This window comes from Delphinus delphis, chromosome 13 (genome assembly GCF_949987515.2).
Source record: "Delphinus delphis chromosome 13, mDelDel1.2, whole genome shotgun sequence".
NCBI classification, from domain to species: domain Eukaryota; kingdom Metazoa; phylum Chordata; class Mammalia; order Artiodactyla; family Delphinidae; genus Delphinus; species Delphinus delphis.
This window is the reverse complement of record NC_082695.1, coordinates 21,841,658-21,861,507: the sequence shown is the minus strand read 5'-3', so window position 1 is coordinate 21,861,507 and position 19,850 is coordinate 21,841,658. Positions and strand designations below refer to the sequence as shown.

General features: G+C 47.4%; 1 protein-coding gene across 1 annotated transcript in view; it reads right to left on the bottom strand.

Moving 5' to 3' along the window:
• The window catches only part of ZNRF3 (zinc and ring finger 3), a 148,672-nt gene extending 130,902 nt beyond the window's left edge, over positions 1-17,770 (bottom strand). Inside the window, exon 1 of the mRNA XM_060028285.1 lies at positions 17,326-17,770. Coding sequence (XP_059884268.1) covers positions 17,326-17,625 — 300 coding nt within the window. The 5' untranslated portion in view covers positions 17,626-17,770. The remainder of the gene's footprint in view (positions 1-17,325) is intronic.
• Between the last annotated feature and the right edge of the window lie 2,080 nt (positions 17,771-19,850).

Below are 19,850 nucleotides of genomic sequence, written 5' to 3'. Positions count from 1 at the left end.
GTCTCTGCCAAAGTTACATCATAAATCATAACTTGCTGAGGCCCGGTCAAGACGCACAGGCAGAGTAGGACAGCGCAGCCTGGTCATCCATAAAGAGACACCTTCACATACATTGCCCAGGTCTCTGCATGGACCTAAAAGGTTTCAGGTCAGCCAGAGAGCAGATTCCTGATCCAAATCAGAAAAAACCTCAGTCTCTAGAAAGTCAAGGGACAAAGAGAAGTGCTTTAAGCAAATTCAAGCAGGCAGATGATACACAGAGGTAGCCTTTACCAAAGAAGCAAAAGGAAGAGTCAATCCTGTGTGTGTGAATGCAGCCAAAGAGCCTTCGCCAAAGCTGCAAAGGAAACAAAAATAAACTAACAGGATAAAAGGAAGGCTGTTGCATGAGGAAGAACTTTTGCTCCAGTTTGAAAAAAAAAGAGAGAGAGAGAGAGAGAAGAAAAGAAAAGAAAAAGAAAGCACACGCTGAAATGATCTAAAGCTGCCTATAAATATTTGGGAACATCAAAGGCGGTCCTGTTAAATTAAAAATGCTGTCACACAGATAGGAACTAGCCTCTAGCACTGCCAGCTTCAACATGTGAGCCTGTGATCTGAGGAGTGAGGGCTCAGCTCCTCGAGAAATCTGATTCACTAAAGAAAAAAGCGAACGAGCAGTTGAGTTTTAATAAGGGCATTAAATACCTTAGGAATGAGCTAATTAGAGTTTAACTCTTTCAAGACTGTCCGAGCTCTTAAGAATGCTGTAAAGTGAGCTCCCTCCAGAATCTAGTTAAATCGGTCTCGAAACCTGCAGTGTAAAAGAAAAGTATTAAAATAGCACCTTAGGACTTCAAAGCTGGTAAATCCCACCAGGTCCGCTCAGAGGGCGAGTGAAGAGAAGGGAGGAGGCTGGCCCAGAATCGTTTTCAAGGTGAGGTTAGGTTGCTTGCTTATTTAGAGGCTTTTCTTCTTTCCAGTTTGGACTGGGTAAGAATGACCTCACTTCCTGATACCAGATACATTCTACTTACCCTGTGAGTGGGCCCTTCACCTAAGACACTGCAAGGGTGTCGAGTGGAAGCCCTGACCTCGCTCGAGTGCCTCACGAGAAATTACAGCTGAGCCCCACCAGGCACACTCAAGGTCACTGCAGGAAGTCACCGAGCAGTTTCCCTACACACATTCAGGATCAGGATCCTAAGGAAACCAGAAGAGTCCCCATTTAAGAAAGTTCCATCAGGATGCCAGATCCTTCGAGGAGCAAGATTCTTTGGCCTTGAAGTAGAAAGAAGCGGTACCTCTTGGAGAAAGCAAGGAGAAAACACACCTGCACAGAAGGGGAAGGGGCATCTTTCCGTCACCCAGTCTCAGGAATGTGCGAGAAAGGGGTAGACAGAGATGGAAACTACCGTCTCCATTCAAGGAGAGGAATGCACTGCACAGTCTTGGCAGAGTCGGTGGGGGGAGTTATTAAAAAAAAAAACAAAAAACCCACAATGCACTCCTATCATTCCCATTTTTAGAAAAAGTCCATGTGCCTAACTTGGAGGGTTAAGATTAATACAGTATTTGCATTGGCATAATTGCACAGTGGATCAAATCAAGCATTGAAGTCACCTGTGCCTGCCACAGGTCTCACATAATTAGGACCCCAGAGCACAGCCTTAGCACATCACAACATTCCACATGACCTGGCTGGATCCAAAGAAGCAAGCCACAACGCCACTTCCCTTCCGAGCAGTCATGCCCATATGCAGGCCAAGCGTCCTCAGGAACAACAGACAGGCTGGCCTAGAAACCCAGCCTCCTGTGCACCGGACTTGCAGTTCACACACTTCTGTGTGTGTGTGTCTGTGTGTGTGTGCGCACAGGCCCAAGTGACAGAGCTCAGAGCCTGGACGGTGATCTAGCTGTAGCGTGCAGGGGTGAGCAGATGGAGACGCAGCAAACACCCCCCCACCCCACCCCTGCCCAGGACACAGAGCTGAAAGAGGGAACCAGGGATCAGCAAGGTGTGAACACCCCGGCCCCTCGCAGAGCGCTTCCAGGGGAGAAAGGACACAGGTGCAAGTGGTCAGCACTGAGCATGTTGGAAATGATACCTACAATATGATCATTTCTCTTGTCAATGACTAGCATCTTTGGATTCTTTAACCTTGATAAACTACGACTTTAGAATAAAAATTTCCAGCCATTTGGGAACTACAACATAAGTGTTAGTATATGTGAGGAACATTATGTAACTCTGTATGTTATTTTCTTCATCATCATCATTATCATCACTAGACACAAAGAGCGTGGTGTGAGTAACTCAACTCCATTGTACAGATGAAGAAACTGAGACCCAGAAAGGCAAAGTCACCTTTCCACAGCAGGTAACTGGCAGAGTCAGGTCCAAGCCAAGGCAGTCTGGCTCCAGACTTGGTGCTCTGCTGCCTCTCCCATCAGCAAAGGAAATCCAGAACCACTTTGTTCTGCAAAATTTACAACACAGTTTAAGGAACCCGACAAACCTTGGGTGTCTGCATAGCAAAGGTGCAGACTCCTGCTTCTAATAGCCACACCAATGTCCCATGACACGGAAGTGCTGTCCCAACTCCTCCCAAATACAGTTGGTTCAAGGTTGTAACACTGAACTAAAGAGAACTTACACCCAAATCAGGTTATAGACAGAAAGTTAATTTTTAAGTTGGTTACTAGGAAGACATGTGTATCTTCTCCCATAAAATGGTGATGCCATTTCTGCTCCACAAAAGGCCTATCCATTTAATTGTAATGCACCCAAGGCCTGAGGACCCCGCTCCAGACAGCACAAAGCAAAAAAGCAGCCAAAGGAGATGTCAAGAATCTGTGTACTAAACTCCTTACTCACCTTGGTATCTTGTTTTTTAACGTTACACTCAATTCTGGCAAACGTGGTTCCCTGGTGTTCTAGGAATAGACTACAGAAATTAGAAGCGGCAAATCACAACTTCTGAGAGAGAAGCGCTGGAGAGGAGGGAACAACTTGCAGACAGGTGCCTCAAGCCTGCACAACTCTAGGAGGCGCTGTCCACTTCTGGAGTCATCCTAGATCCACATTATGGCAAACAGAAGCCAGGTATCTTAAGGAAGGGACAGCTTTTCCTAATTCACGCAGAGGGACCCTTTGTGTTGGAGTGGGGAAATGTTAAAAGGTTGAGACACCAGCCCTGTGCTGAAGATGAGACAATCTACTGGGGAGTCACACAGGCGACTCCAAGTCAGCAAGCAACGATTAGATGTGTCGTCAGCATCCACTTCTGAAATAGTAAGTTTTCATTCAAAGGCAGGGACTTCTCTGGTGGCGCAGTGGTTAAGAATCTGCCTGCCAATGCAGGGGACGCAGGTTTGAGCCCTCGTCTGGGAGGATCCCACATGCCACGGAGCAACAAAGCCCGTACACCACAACTACTGAGCCTGCGCTCTAGAGCCCACGGGCCACAACTACTGAACCTGCGTGACACAACTACTGAAGCCTGCGTGCCTAGAGCCCGTGCTCCACGAGAGAAGTCACCGCAGTGAGAAGCCATGCACAATGAAGAGTAGCCCCCGCGCGCAGCAACCAGGATCCAATGCAGCCAAAAATAAATAAATAAATAAATAAATTTACAAAGGGGTGGGGTGCTTTCTTTTCTGTGGGATGAGCCTTGAGGACAGGCCCTCTACGTCATGGGACTGCCTGAGCTACTGAAGCTGCACAAGCCCAGCCTCCAGTGGCTTGGGTCTCCTTCTGTAGAGGGGCTCTAGGACAGAGGATGGTGCCCAAGCGTCCCATCCCATCCTGCCATCCGGGGCTCCCATCTGGCTTACCAGGCCTGATCAATTCCCTTCTGGACCTTTCACTGCACACCACCAAGCACCACAGAATTATGCGGGATACCATATGCAAAGGGGCTGACAGAATTCCAGTGCTGGATGCCAAGACACATCACTCCTCTTCCTCTCCCAGCTCTTGAATGCCAAACCTTGAGAGCTTGGGGCATCCTAAGATCCCACTTATGGGTGATGGCACCTGTCACCATGGTCTTTGCTGAATATACACAATCAGGGAGGGGAGAGGATAAGCCTTCCTGAAATGGGAAGTAGGGAGGAATGAGGATAAGGAGCTGGGGAGGGGGAGTCCCCCAACCATCCCGCCTACTGCTCTTTCCCTTCCCCTCCCCCAATCAGCCATTACTGGATCAGAGTTACCAGAGGGCAAGGGATGTTGGCAGGAGGTGGGAGGAAGGGTTTGTAAATAGTAAGACACAGAAGATTCCTTATTTACCCTGCAGCAAGTAGGGAAGACATTTATACGTGAACTTAGACAAGTTTGCAAGAGGACAATTAAAACAGCCTTGCCTAAGTAAATTTTAAAAATTAATTATTAAGAAAATTAATGTCATCTGAGCATGTTGTAAGAATTCTAGAGTTTTCTACATCTTCTTGTAGGAACACAAGAAGATGTAGGGAATAATATAGGGAATATATATTCCCTATATAGGGAATATAGGGAATATATATATAGGGAATAATTTCACTTGGAATATTCAAAACTATTCTACCCCCATCCCATTGCTGTTTCAGAGTCTCCCCCTTCCAAAAACAAGGTTGGCATGGCAACCAGAGCACCAGTCACTGTGGTCCCTAACCACATCCGCCAGGGCCTGGCTTGCTAAGACGTGTGCCAGCTCTGTTGTCTGTAGGGCACTCCTGGCCACAGCACACAGCAAGCTATAATCAAGTCAGAAACCATCGCATTTGTATAGAACTCGGCTCAACATAAATATTCATTAAATGTGAAATCCTATGGTGATGCAATGTTGAGACTGCAAATTTAAACACAAGAGTCAGGAAATGCAAAAATTGCCTCTCGAACTTGAATCACTCATACGGCACATTTAATGCCAAGCAAGTTTATATGTGTCCTAGAGATTTACACCTAATAACTCCAAAGTTTCAAAACTACACATTAGCTGTTCATTTAACTCCCTGAGTGAGGGTGATATTTACTGATGGGCACTGGAACATTTCCGGAGTGGACATGCCGTGAAAAGGCATGACAACCCTCTAGTACAAGTGAACTATAACACGTCATGGATAGACTCTGGAATATTCCTGGAGGCCCCAGCACCCATATAATAACCACTGTTCCACAACAAACAGCAACAATAACCCAAAAAAATTTCAATATGTACATAATGAAGCAATAACTTAATAATTCCCAAATGCTTATAGTGGGGCCCTTAAAGAGTAGAAAATCACATTCATTAAACTGAAATCTAAATTTCTTCCACTCGTAGTGTGCTGGTCTCTTTAGAAATACTACTGTAGTCCTTTAAAACTGCTTCCCATCCAGCACCTAAACACAGGCTCAGCCAGAACTTCCAAGGCTGGAGGGAGGGGGATCAAGGAAACAATATGGTATAAATTTAAGTAAGGATGGGTCATTCTGGAACTACACGTAACTGTTCCTATTCCCCAAAATGCCAGTTTTTTAAGTGACACCAAAATATTGTTCATATTTAAATAAAACATATCCCCTAAAAGTCTACAGTCAGGCTGAGATGTCTCTTCTCCAGCATGCTCTGAACACTGCACCCAGGCAGCCACACGCCAGCCTGGGAGGAGGAGTCAGATGGTGCTACGTCCTGATCCCACATCCTTTTTCCAGGCCTGGAGAACAGAGGCAAGGTGAAATTATTTTCAGAGTCTGCTCCATTCCCAACTACTTGGAATATCCCTAGGACACACCCATGTCTTGTGAATTGTTTCTACAATCACAGAAAGCTCTCCCTCAAAAAGCCAAGTCTTCTTCTGGCTACACTAACATCTCCATCACTATCCTATCCCAAAGTATCATGATCTAGAAGAATTTCAGCTCAGTAAATATTTAAGAGTTTTACTGCAGGGCAACAGGGGGATGAGTAAGACACAAGCCCGCTCTGCTGGGAGCTGTGATTTTGTGGGGAAAAGAAAACAAAGAATAAGGTATTGAAGACCAGCTGAGAAGTGAAAAATGGAGTGCTTCAGTCGAAGGAACCCACCAGTAGAACTTGGAAACACTTGATGGGAAGAGCTGGAAGTTTGACCACAGGTGAAAGCGTTGGGAGAGAGGATAGGAGGGTAGGGGGCAAAGGTGGGGGTCAGGAACATGGAGGCGTAGAAACATATTCCCGCAGAAGGGCAATCCAAAACGAAGGGCACAGAGGGAAGAAAGCCCAGGACCCATTCAGGAAATAAGGGCGGGAACACACAGGATCCAGGCCCGCATCCCAGGCCATCTCTGTGCTCAGCTTGCTAGTAAACAACAGGATGGCACTGAAAGATTTTGATCAAGGGAATGACAAGATCAGAGGTTACTTTGGAAAGATGAATCCGGTGGGGAGGGGAAGAACTGCTGGGAGGAGTGAGACTGTGAGGCAGGGAGATGCTTAGGCAGCACCTGGCATGAAGCGGTAAGGTCATCAAGGAAAGAGCAAGTTCATTTCCTCTGACTTGGCCACAAGCTACCTTGATTTAAATTTTGAAATGGCTTTGCAAGTCAAGCTTGCAACATTCTTTACATGCCATTAGCTGCCTGCTTCCCACCTACTCCAAGACTGAGGCACTTTCTGAAAAGATGCCAAGTCACCGAGTACCCATTGATGGTTCCAAAAATCGTATAAAGGTGCTGAACACACAATGTCAAATGCATTTAAGTAAAAGCATACAATAGGTACAAAGAAAAGCATTCTACGTCAAGTGTGGGACAAGCCTTGGCAACCAGGACAACCTGAACAGCAGACGGCCTTCTGGGTAGAATCCAGGGAAGGTACTCCTAGCTGGGAGGATGAAACAAGATAACACAGGTGAAAGTTCATGGGGGCCCCTAAAGCATGTGGAAGATTTGCTGGAACCTGAGCATCAGAGTGGGATGCCGCTCTAGAAAGACCAGCACCTGGGAACACCAAGACCCAAGTTCTAACCCCAGCTCCTCTCGTGACCAAAGGCTTGAGGAGCCTGCCCACAGCGCCCTCACTGTAAAAGGAGAGCAAAGCCACAGCATTCCAGGGTGCCCTCCAGCTCAATCAAGGACTCTTGCAGTCAAAAGAAACCAAGGAGCAAAAAGAGAGAAGGGACAAAGATCATAATGAAGGCACAGGCCAAATGGCTCTAGAAGATGAAAGCACCTATGTCAAAGTGAAGAGAACACTCTGGTCACCCTAGGGCCAGTGCAGCCCTCCCCGGTAGCAGAACTTGAGGCTCACATGGTCTGGTGAAGTGTCATAAAGCCACTAATGGCCATCCGAAACGCAAATGGCTGAGAAAGGAGCGAACAGAGACCTGCCAAGTGCAACTTAAAAGCTTTCAGCTCCAGAACTTCCAGCGATAGAACGGATGGCAAACGTCAATACCCACAGGGCCCAGGCACTGGTAGACACCGGATCGCTACAGTGCGCACAGCAAGCCGCAGCAACGCAACAGAGGCTTATAAACTGGGGCCTGTGTCCCATCTGAAGAGGGCAGCTGTTATTCCACTGGGGCAGGCTGTCGCCACGTGGGAATGTGGGTCCAACGTTGCCAGATCTTTTCATTTTTCAGGAAGAGCCAAAGCTCCAGATTATTATGTAAAATTTCTAGATTTTTTTAACAGGGATCAAACAAAATAGCAAGACTTCATTTTCAGCCCATGGGCCTGCTGTTTGGAGGCACCCTGACGGTCTGGTGCTTGGCTCTAATGCATCTCTGCCCACCACAAACTGACGGCATCACTCTGAATGAGAGGACGGGGAAAGAGACAGGGCAGAAAACATCAAGTGCAGCAGCACCCACCTGGGCCACAATCAGTTGCCACGGGGTATGCTGACAGCACAGTGGTCCCTCCCGTGAGGTCGCCTCTAGGCCTCGGAGCATGGCCATCTGCCTGGCCAGCCGATGTGTCCCTGCCCAGAACACTAGGGTAGCAGCTCCTGGATTGTGCTCAGATACGCCTACAAGGGAGGGACCCAGGTACCACGCCAGGTACCTTCCCTTCGATGCGGACATTGGTCATAACTCGGATCCTCATGGCAGAGGGAAAAAGCCAGTACTTTACCATTTACTAAGTGATAGGAATATATAGCCTTTCACTTTTATGAAATTGTTTTCTGATGTGGGTTTGTTTTTTTTTTAAGAAACAGATACTACCCATTGTGAGTGGGTGTGTGTGGACCTGGTTGGGGAGTGTAAACTAGATCCACTCTTCTGCAGAGCAAACTGACAATACATAACAAGAGCATGAAAAATGTTTATACCTCTCGACCCAGTGGTCCCAATTCTAGAACTTGATTCTTTGAAGACAATCAAGAGACAGAGAAAAGATGTTCCTCACAGCATTACTTACAATAAAGAAAAACAAGACACTAAAAATGTTTCAGAGTATTTATTAGTAAGAGGAAAATACTTAAGGTACATGAAGGGTTATAAACACTATGTAATGTTTTTTCCAATTTTCTTAAAAATCCCTCCAAGCTCATAGGAAAAAAAGAAAGGAAATCTATACCAAAACACAAAAGGTTAACAGAGTATGTGTAGGCAGCGGGATTGATTTTCTTTTTCATACTTTTCTGTATTTTCCAAGTATTCTACAATAAATATGCATTATTTTTATAATTAAAAAATAAGTTAGATGATTTTTTTTTTAAAGGAAAATTTTGGCCCTGACAAGAAGTAATGTAAAATGAATCTATTCTAACATTTTTGCCCAAATTGTATCAAAATACACCCAGGTCCTTAAGCAAGAGGGTCAGTGAGCTTTGTCTTCAAGTGACCCAAGTTCACTCCCAGCTCTGTGGCCTTGAGAAGCTTACTTACACTCTCAGCCCTGGTTTCCTCTGTTAAGTGCAGCTAATTCAACTGCCCAAATATGTATGGGAGAAATCATGAAAATGACATCTGTAAATCACAAACTGTATTGTGGGTGTATATGTTTCTTCTCTAGGCTGTATTCATGGTAAGAACTCAATAAATGTCTGCTGACAAGTTAGGGTATTCAGTTTAAGTAGAAAATCAAGTTTTAATTAAATTCTTACAGCACTGAATGGCTTCCCATACACACACCTAATCGAGCACCACCCCTACTCTCCTATTTTTAAAATGCAGCAGCTTCTGCACCAGGAGACCAGAAGTCCCCATTCCAACATAAATTCCCCGTGAAACTTCTAGAATCATCAAAGTCTGTTTTCACCAAATGAGCTCTACACACTGAGTTTCTAAACAACCATAACAGACTGGCTGCTGGGGAAAGAAGGGGGTTAATATCAAGTCTTACAACACATCTTAAGGGTAATAAAAATAAAACGCTCTCCCTTGAACCACAATAGGCCAGCTGACCTCATTCTCTTCACACTATCATGAGTCAACAGAGCCGCTAAAAGTCAGATTTTAAAACATCTCATTCAAGCTGCAAATGGAACAAAGAACCTCTACTCTTTACAGCCTCCCCATCCTGTTTGACAGGTATAAAGGCACGTCTCCACGAAGGGGTTATCAGCTTTAACCTCAAAGGTAGGTAAAAAAATGAGTCAGAAAGGGCCAGAAGGCGCAAATCCATGTACTGTGTCATTACAGACGTTTTTCTTCAGAATGGGTTGCCCAGGCCTACACATAGCACCAGGGCCAGACGTACCCTCAGTATCCCATAGGCGTGTTCCACCAGAGGACCTGTGGTTGGCACGCTGTCCGCCCCCTCCACTCAGCTGCATGCAGGCAGGGCCAGTGTCTCACTCGTCCCCACCTGCTGCCTCACCCCGCACAGGGTCTGGGGACAGAAGGCAGCAGTGAATGCCTGTCCATTACGGAAATGCAGACCTATGGGAAGGTTTAACAGCCAGAAGGATGGCATGAGCGGGGAGAAGCCACAGCTTTAGGTTCTTACAATCTTTTAAATCAAATTTCAAATCACAGGGAACATGCAGACTGTGTAAAGTAAGAAAGGTGATGGACACAGGATGGGGCCTCTTTGGAAAAAGCCATGCAGGCTCCGAAATGGCTCTAAAAAGCTGGCCACAGGAAGGAGGTGTGTCTCACGTCAGAAATCCCTTTAAATGCCAGAGCGCCATGGCCATTCCAACTTTCCCAAAGCCAAACAACAACGGATGTGCCACGGAGCGACGGTTGTGTACTCAAGTCACTGGTCGCTCTTCCCAACCTTGGCAGAATGGCTCTTTGTGGAAAAAACAAGGTAGAATGAGACTGTGTGATTAAAAAAAGAAGAAAGAGAGAAAAGGGGAAGGAGGGAAGAAAGGAAGGAAGGAAGGAAGGAAGGAAGGAAGGAAGGGCGGGAGGCAGGCAGGGAAGAGATCTCTAAGAGTGGAGGGTTTTCTCAGTTGAAGTTACAGACTCATTTCTTGGTCCATCAGTCTGGATTACTGACTCTAAATTCCACCATCAGCTGCCATAATCTCACCCCAAGCAGAAGAAAGTGCCAAGTGAAGCAGTCTTGTAAAAACAGAAATGGCTTAGAATCACACAGACCTGGGTTTGAATCTGATCCCTGCTACCAACCTGCTCAGTGACTTCACCTCTCTGAGCTTAGTTTCTTCATCTGAAAACCTGGGGCATCCCATTTACCTCGTCCGTTAAGTGTAAGCACAGCACTGGCCCAAGGCCTGGCATGCAGAAGCATATGATCATTACTACCTATTTTTAAAAGCTCTGACAGAGGAAAACTGAGCAACTCAAAATCTAAATTAAAGGAGAAAAGCAACCACTTAAACCCAATGTGCAGATTTAGAAGGTCTGGCTTTCCCCAAGTATACACCTGATCATAAAGCACGCTTCTCTGTTGGCTCTCCCTGGCACACTCAGACGAGGTGCAGCCGAGGATGACATAAAGGCCCAAGCCTGGAAGTCAGGAGACCCAGACAGCTCTCCAGGGTCATCTATACCTCACCATGTGGCCCTGGCCCTTCGCTTCTTTGGAACTTCGTCTCCTTATCGAACACATTAAAGGGCTGAGTCTGGTTCTTCGGATTATTAAGATGGATTTAAAAGTCATTTTTGTCATGAACTGCAAATCCGCATCGTCCAGACGTGGGAAACGCCATCAAGAAGCAAAGTTTTCACATGACATATATTCAGGTTAATGATGATTCTGAATACCAAACCTTTATAGTTATTCCCAGGGACACTAGGGTTTGGCTGTGAACTATTCTCCATGTGTCTGTCCATCCATAACAGCTGTCCACATTAGGGCTTTCTCAATTATCAGTGTTTTACCACGAAAAGCACGTCTTCAGACCTTTATGTCAGGTACCCTGCCCCTGAACATGTGCACGCACACAGGTCACTTTCATACAACCTGGTATTATAATATCAGTGGGTCCACCAGAACCATTCTTTGCATCTAATCAAGCAAGCTTCTGTAAATAACAACCAAGAAGGAAAGCTAATCCCAGCATGTATAGCCAAAGCAAATGACATTGTTCTCATCGATTAATCCAAGCCCATTAAGACCCACTGTCTGCCTGGTGTCCACTCTGAATCCATCATTCATTCACTAATAGTGAGTGTCTGATAAGCAGCAGGTACCAGGGACCCAGGGATGAACAAAAGCAAATAGGCCTGTGCCCAGGTCCACAAGGAAGATGTAAGGAGTTGCTCTTAAGGCATTTCAACATCGACGGACACTCCGTTTCATTTTCCAGTGAATTACTGCAAAGGCACAAACATCCGCACTTCGCACACCCTGCATTGAGCCTCACCTTCTTGCCCTTCACCAGCTAAATGCAGAAAATTCTTTATTTTTTTTAACTTAAGTATAATTGACCTACAACATTATGTTAGTTCCAGGTACACAACATAATGATTCGATATTAAAATGCACAAAATTCTGGGAGTGACCATCTTCTCACTTCTCCCAAGGATGATGCATTTAACTACTATCAGATAGACGCACAGGAGAGAAGTTAATCCATTAGAGACAATGGATGCCTTCAGGACCAAGGGCTCTATTGTGCAGGGAAACCCAGTTGGGAAGAATTATCATTTATCCACACACGTCTGGCTCTATAAGGGACTGTGAACTCCAGAAGACAACAGCAATACAGTATCTGGTACAGAATAGGGCTTTGGTAGAAATCTATCAAATGAACATGCTCGATGGAAACACATAAACCTGCAGACCTCTCTACAACTCACGCCACTCAAATCCTCAGTGATGCACTACTTGATGACAGGTACTAGGTGAGTGCTTCTTTTTCCTCTTGGAGAGGAGGGGCATCACAGAACCCACCAAGGGGAAAAATTATGTATCTTCTCAGGAAAATGAAAGTGCACATACACGGGATTGTGTGTATAATTTCAGGGGTTCACAGGCGCTCTCTGGAAGTCTGTGTCCCTCGGGTTAAGAACCCCTATGCTAGACTGTTAAAAATTAGACTTGGGACTTCCCTGGTGGTCCAGTGGTAAAGAATCCACCTTCCAATGCAGGGGACACGGGTTCAATCCCTAGTCAGGGAACTAAGATCCCACATGCCATGGGGCAACTAAGCCTGCACGCCACAACTACTGAGCCCGTGCATCCTGGAGCCCCTGTGCCACAACTAGAGAGAAACCCACGCCACAGCTAAAGATAAGCCCACACACCACAACGAAGAGCCCGCAACGCAGTGAAAGATCCCGCATGCCTCAACGAAGATACCGCATGCTGCAACTAAGACCCAATGCGGCCAAAAAAAATAAAATTAAATAAATAAAATAATTTTAAAAATTAGACGTGAATTAATGTCAAGACCTAGCCGGCCAAGTCCTATTTATTTGGCGATAATAGGAAGAAAGGGGCCAGAAAGACCTGGGTTTCAACCCAGGTTTTATCATGCGCTAGATGTGTGAGGTCGAATAAGTCAAATCGCCTTTCTCAGCCTCAGTTTCCTCATCTGTGAAATGGGTTAACAACAGTTGTTGAGTCCATGTTAAAGTAATGATTAGATGAGCAAACACATGACGTGCTTGGCACAGTGCCCGGTACAAAATAAATGCTCCTAAATGGAAGCCATCACCACCCTCTCTAGTCTCCAGACCCCACACTTACCTCCCACTCCCATCTTCATCTCCATACAGAGCTGTATTAGTAACCCCCAGGGCATCTCAAAGAACAAGACAGAAAATAAGAGCCCCTAAGAATTCACAAGGTCACAAAACACAGCCCTAATGTTTTTCCCAAAATCAAATGCTTGGTTTTAACCTATGAAGGCCCTTCTGACAAGACAGTCAGCAGTCCCTTTTTGTGTAAATCCAGGTCAGCTGTCAGCACGCAATTGTTCTATTAGGCCAAGTCAATTTTTAGAGGCAGGCCTGTTAAGTTAACTTAAAATGGAGATGAAAAGAAAGTGTTTGATCAAATGCTAAACTGCAGAAACAAACTGACAGGGAAACAAGGCAGAGGAATTAGTTTCCTAAAATTATTGTCTCTGATACCCTTAGTTAACACTGGCTATTTAAGGACCTCACTCAGCCTTTCTAACCCACCACTCAGCTCTCCTCCTACCCCTCATGGCTAAAGGCACTGGCTTAGTTCTTTTTTTTTTTTTTTAATAAATGTATTTATTTTTGGCTGCGTTGGCTCTTCATTGCTGTGTGCGGGCTTTCCCTAGTTGCAGCGAGCAGGGACTACCCTTCCTTGCAGTGCGCGGGAGTCTCATTGCAGTGGCTTCTCTTGTTGTGAAGCACGGGCTCTAGGCGCACGGGCTTCAGTAGCTGTAGCACGCAGGCTCAGTAGTTGTGGCTCGCGGGCTCTAGAGTGCAGGCTCAGTAGTTGTGGCGCACGGGCTTAGTTGCTCCGCAGCATGTGGGATCTTCACGAACCAGGGATCGAACCCGCGTCCCCTGCATTAGCAGGCAGATTCTTAACCACTACACCACCAGGGAAGTCCCACTGGCTTAGTTCTTAAATGTTCTCAGCAAGCTGTGCTTTCAAGACCATTCATCACTTAACCCAGGATCCAGAGAGGCCGATTTTAAAGTTACACAAAACCTACCAATCAGATGTCTTCTACAGATGAATTTCTCAAGCATTTCCAAATATCTGACTTCAAGAGGGGAAAAGATGCATTTCCACTTTGAAACAATCTTTCACCTCTATGCAAGTTTTCTTTGTTTGCTTAACCAATCCACATACCCTAGCCAGTGTTTAATTGGGCCTTTATTTAACATCACTAACCATGTGAGTTGAACAACCAAGTCTCAAAGTTTCAGATAAGGATCTCATTAATAGCAACAAATTGGTTCAAAGATGAAATATGTATCAATATGTCTAAGAACCCTTTAAAGTTCCACACTTCAGAACTATGGGAGAAGTGTAATTACTTCCTCCATCATTCACACTGTATGCTTGACACTTAAAAGCAAATGGGCTTTAATGCTGCATGAATAAATAAGATAATAAAAGTAATGAATAGCATTTCATAGCAACACATTGTTTTCACAACTTTCACAGAGGAAGATGTCAAAAAAAAATCTTTTTCCAGAGCACACTGATGACCTTGGGAAAGTTATTTAAGCCTAAAATGCACAAGGAGAGAACCAAGACTCCTGTGACTAATCCCAAGGTTCGAATCTCTCTCTCTCTCTCTCTCTCTCACTCACAGACACACACACACACACACACACACACACACACACACACACACACACACACACACACACACACACACACACACACACCCCTAAGCCTCCCCCTACTCCAACTCATGCAGATGAATGAACAGGTACTCTAATTAGGAGTATCTGGGCAAACCAGACTATGATAAGGTATCTACTCTATAAACATACACACACACATACTTCCATTGCATACAATACGGAGGGAAAAAAATCAGTGATACAAACCAATTTCCTATCTTAGAATTCTTAAAGGAGAGAGTCTCCCAAAACGGTTCTTTTCTCCCCTAAAGCATGAACAACAGGGCTGCGGAATCCCACGGGAAATAACAAAAGCAATCCTATAGGCGCTACTATTTAGGTTTCGTTAAAGGAAAATGAACTCTGCTCTGAAGACCATAAAATATTAAATAGCAAGTTATGCAGAGTTTTTTCAAGATAGTAAATAGAAGGAGGCTTGAAAAGTTCAACAAGGGCACTTAGAAAACCTGATTAATCTGAAGCTGAACACCAATTTGTTTCTTGTACATTCTCATTTCTCACGCAAAATGTGACATTCCTTCTCAGCAGTCCTAAAACATCAGCTTTCCTTACAAAAACGTTCTTCAGGGCTGACAGGCCACACCAGTTCCTTCACTCAAGCGTATTCGAAGAAATAATAAAAGCATGCCAGCCTCTGTACACACACAGCCCTAGAAGCCACGCTGAGCTCCTTCTGTGCACACGGAGAGGTTCGGCAAGTAGGCCTCACAACAAAGTTATCAAAGATATAGAGTGAGAACACCAAGAAATGACTATTCAGACAGCTCAGATAAACTCACCAGCATTACTGCAGTTATAAGGGAATTAAGGACACCTATTAGTGACTGCTTAACAGGTAAACTTATTAAATACCATTTAAGTCATTTTTCTTTACTTAGCAATTGTTGACTTTTTTTTTGGCGAGGCTAATGGACTACAAAGGAGTTAGATAAGCACTTCAAAAAGTTTTAAAAGAGAATAGATTCCTTCTGCCAAATTCACACATTATCTCTCCACTCACAAGGATAAAAGTTACAAATGGTGTGTTTAAACTGCTAATTTTGTATTAAATGGCGAACCCCAGATTATCTCCAAAGCATAGCACTACTCATAACGGATAGCTCGCCAGACAAACTACCAGGGAGAAAGAGTACAAGTTAGAAAACACTGCAGATAAAAATCGCAAACTTCAAAAGTCTCCTTCAAAAAGTGAAGTGCCACGTTAAAAAATCTTTTCTCTTAGAAGGCTGTAAATCAAACATTTTCTATAGGCATCAGGCCACAGTGAAAGCCTCAAAGAGAAACAAGGAGTCACAACGAGTAAGCTTTAAGATTCAAACTGTGCTTGAAGGTTGCGAATGAAATGTGTAGGAATCTTCAGCAAACCATGGTCTCTAAATCTTATAAAGACCGTAATTATAACATTATCAAAACAAAAAAAGTCCAAAATCCTTTAACATATATGTAGTCACAGAACTCAAACAACATGTGTTTTCCCTTCTATTCAACCTGCAGAAGTTTAAGATAGGGATGTAAGGACACACCTCTAAGGGCCAAGCTGCAGGGCTCCCTGTCCTAACCATGCAGGCCTTTGAGTCTGCACCAGGAGAGGAGAAAGGAAAGGCTGCTTGCAGTTATTCCACTCGGTCCCCCTCTCTTCATTCATAAGTCATCCAAGAGTGAAGTGCAGAAGGCCCAAAGCTTAGAGCCCTGCAGCCAACCCTTCTCCCCCAAAAGGTTCAAAGACAAGCCAACCGTTCCAAATCGCCCCCATCCCAGGCACGCATATTAACCGCAGTAAGTGCGCTGGCTGTCTACTAACAAGTTGATAAAATCATAGCCCCGAAGCAGGAAGGCATCTACCCAGTTCACCATCTGCAGAGGCTTGGGCTCAGAGTTCCTCCTTGAAAGAGCGGGGTCAGCTTAAAGCTAGCTCTCCCTAGCCTTTGGAATGCACACCTCTTTCATCTGGAGCAAGGTGGAGGCCCTGTCAGTGAGCGACCCCGTCTCCCGATTTGCAGGCCCTCTGCAGAAGTCCTTGGCCGAGAAGCGGGCAGACTGCCTCCCTCCCACCCTCTGTAATCTGAGGCACGCAGCGAAGGCTGCCTGCTTCGTCCACTCCAGGGCACCCGGGATCCCCACTCCTCGGCGGGCTCCCGCTGCTCTCCTCCTGCCGCTGCTTGTCCAGAGCCCCACAGGAGGGTCAGCGCCCAGGTGAGGCTGGCGGCAGGTTCCAGGGGAGAACCTGATGTTGTGCAGCCCCTCAGACAAGGCTGGCTACTCCCCAAAAGAACATGCACGGGTGGGAAGGACAGCCTGCGACCTGGAACAAGCCAACCCATCCTTCATCACTTATCTTTCCGAAGTTGGCATTCAACAGGTAGTTCCCGGGACTTACACCTGAGGCAAACCGAAAGCCCCAACGGCCCGAGGCGGCTGCCCCAACGTGGGTGCCCGGACCCGGGGTCCCGCTCCCGCTCCCCGGACCCACAGGAGGCCGAGCCCCCACGTGCGCTCGCCCCCCGCAGCGGCGCCCTGGAGGCCGCGTCCCGCCCGCCAGCCAGGGAGGGATGCCGCTGGCCTCCTCGCTGCCCCTCCCGCCCGCCCGCCCGCCAGCCCGCGGCGGGGTCGGCGGGCGCAGCCCCCGGAGCCATCTTGTGGCGGCGGCGGCGCGGGGCCCGGGCGGCGGGCAGCTACCTGCACAATCTCGCCCTCCGCGCTGAGCGTGGCCCCGGCCCGCGAGAAGCGGCCCGTAAGGCCGGTGGTGTAGGTGGTGTAGTCGCCGCTCGGGCTCGACTCGAACAGCACCACCTCCACGAACGCCGTCTCCTTGGCCCGCGCCGCGCCGGGCCCCGCGGCCGCCAGCAACAGCCCGAGCAGCAGCGGTAGCGGCGGCGGCGGCGGCAGGCGGCGGCCGCGGGGGCAGCGGGGGCGGCGGCGGAGGCGGCGGCGGCGGCGGCCCGGGGCCCCTGGGCGCCCGCCCGAGCGCGGCCTCATGGTCCTGCGGCGGGAGGGCGCGGAGGGCGGGCGCGGCCGGGCATAGTCGCGGGCCGGCGGAGGACCGAGCGCGGGCGGACGCCTCACAGCCCCATCGCGGCGGCGGCGGCGGCGGCTTTGTGGGTCGCAGGCTCTGCTCGGCTCCCCCGGGCGTCGCGCTGCGGCCCTTTCATCTGCTCCACGTGAGGGGTTATCCCCGCCCCGGCAACGTCGTGACCCGCTCTCCCCTCCCTCTCAGCGCTCGACCGCCTCTGCAGCCGGGGGGGAGAGGGAAGGCGGGGCGGGCGCGCCTGCGGCGGGGGCGGGGCCGGATGGCCGGGCACGCCCCCGTGTTAGCCCCGCCCCTCATCCCAGCCCCGCCTCTCGTCCGCCGTCTGCACTCCTCCCCTTGCTGTCGCACCGCCCACCGTCTCGCTCCGCCCCCTCATCCTCGCTCCGCCCCCACGCTCTAGCTCCACCCCTTGGGTCGAGCTCCGCCCCCACCGCGCTCCGCTCTCCGCGGCAGACATGTCTCCTCGCGGTTGCTGAAGTTCGGCGGGAATGGGGACCGCATTCTGCTCTGGGCCGATGTGCGTCCTCTATGGAGACCCCACGCCTCCTGCTCCCATGCAAGATTTAGATTCTTGTCCTTCCCGGCTCCCCCGCCCCAATCTGCAGTTCCTGGGAGCGGAGCCACTGCACCTGGTCCTCCACCCCCACCCCCACCCCCACCCCCAGGATCGAAAGGGAACGACTCCGGCGGTCTGGGGAGGTGTGCCGCTGGGCCATGACGGGGCGTGTCCGGTTCTTGCACTGGTGTCGCTTAGACAGCTACTCTCAACTGTGTGTGTAGGAGGGGGGCGGGGGTGAGAAAGCCATTAAGTCATTTGGACTCTGATGGAAATAATCTGTCTGCAACCCCAGAGGCTGTAACTGAAACATCCCCCTCGATAGAAGTTCTGAAACTTTGATTGTCTCCTGTGCAGGAGTCCAGAGGATTCCAACACCATCGCACTTTATGCGCAGAGGATAGATGCTAAATTATCATACCTAAGACACGTGCTCTAGGGCCCAGGGTTTCCCAGTCACCCAAAAGATAAACTTTGAATTCTCTTTGGAATATGCCTTTTCCTTCCTCATCTATTCCTCTCTGAGAATCGAACCTTCTTTCAAAATCCAGATTCAATTCCCATTTCCTCTGTGGAGTCTTCCCTGTATGACCAGAATGACTTTGTTCAGATATTTGCAAATAGTTGGTTAAGATGATCTGCTTCTACTTGCTACCACACCCAAAATATTAAAAAGAAAACTCATTGTGAATTGTCTTGGGTAAACAACTTACCAAGGTTACAATTTAAAGTAGAAAAAATGTGGAATAGAAAATACACTTGAAAAAACTCCACAGGTCTGTGTTGCTGCATTTGGACCACCCAGAGCTACTGCTCAGGAGGGAGGCACCTGGAAAAGCAGGGTTTTGAGTATGGTGGCTTTTTAGTTTCTCCAGAACCAAGCCTAACCAGTGCTGACTGGACTGGGCAACATCAGTCCTGACAATGGGCTCCCTCTACATGGCACAGTCCAGTCCTTAACAGGGAGGTCCATCACTACAGCCCATCCGTGACACGCTGCAATATTTAAAATTCAAGGTCACCATCAACTGATGAATGGATAAACAAAATGTGGTATATCCATACAATGGCATATTATTCTTCAAGGAATGAAGTACTGATGCATGCTGCAACATGGATGAACCTTGAAAACATGCTGAGTGAAAGAATCCAATCACAAAGGACCACATAGTACATGATTCCATTTATATGAAATGTCCAAATTAGGCAAATCTACAGAGACAGAAAGTAGATTAGTGGTTGCCAGGGACCGGGAGGAGGCAGGAATGGGTAGTGGCTGCTAATGGGTTTCTTCTGGGGGTGATGAAAATGTTCCAGAATTAGATAATGGTGATGGTTGCACAACTCTGTAAATACACTAAAAACTACTGAATTGTACACTTTAAAAGGATGAGTTTAATGGTATGAGCATTATATCTCAGTACAGTTGTTCAACAAATACAAAGTCATTAGTGGTCTTTTTCATGCAAACATACACATAACATACAAGATACTGTGTAAGGATATTCTGTGTTCTTTGAAGTCTTAGTTCAAATCTCACACCCTCAGCAAAAACAGCAGTATGCCCCCTGTCCCCCCAATCCCAACCTCCTTTGACCTGTTCATCCCCCCACCCCA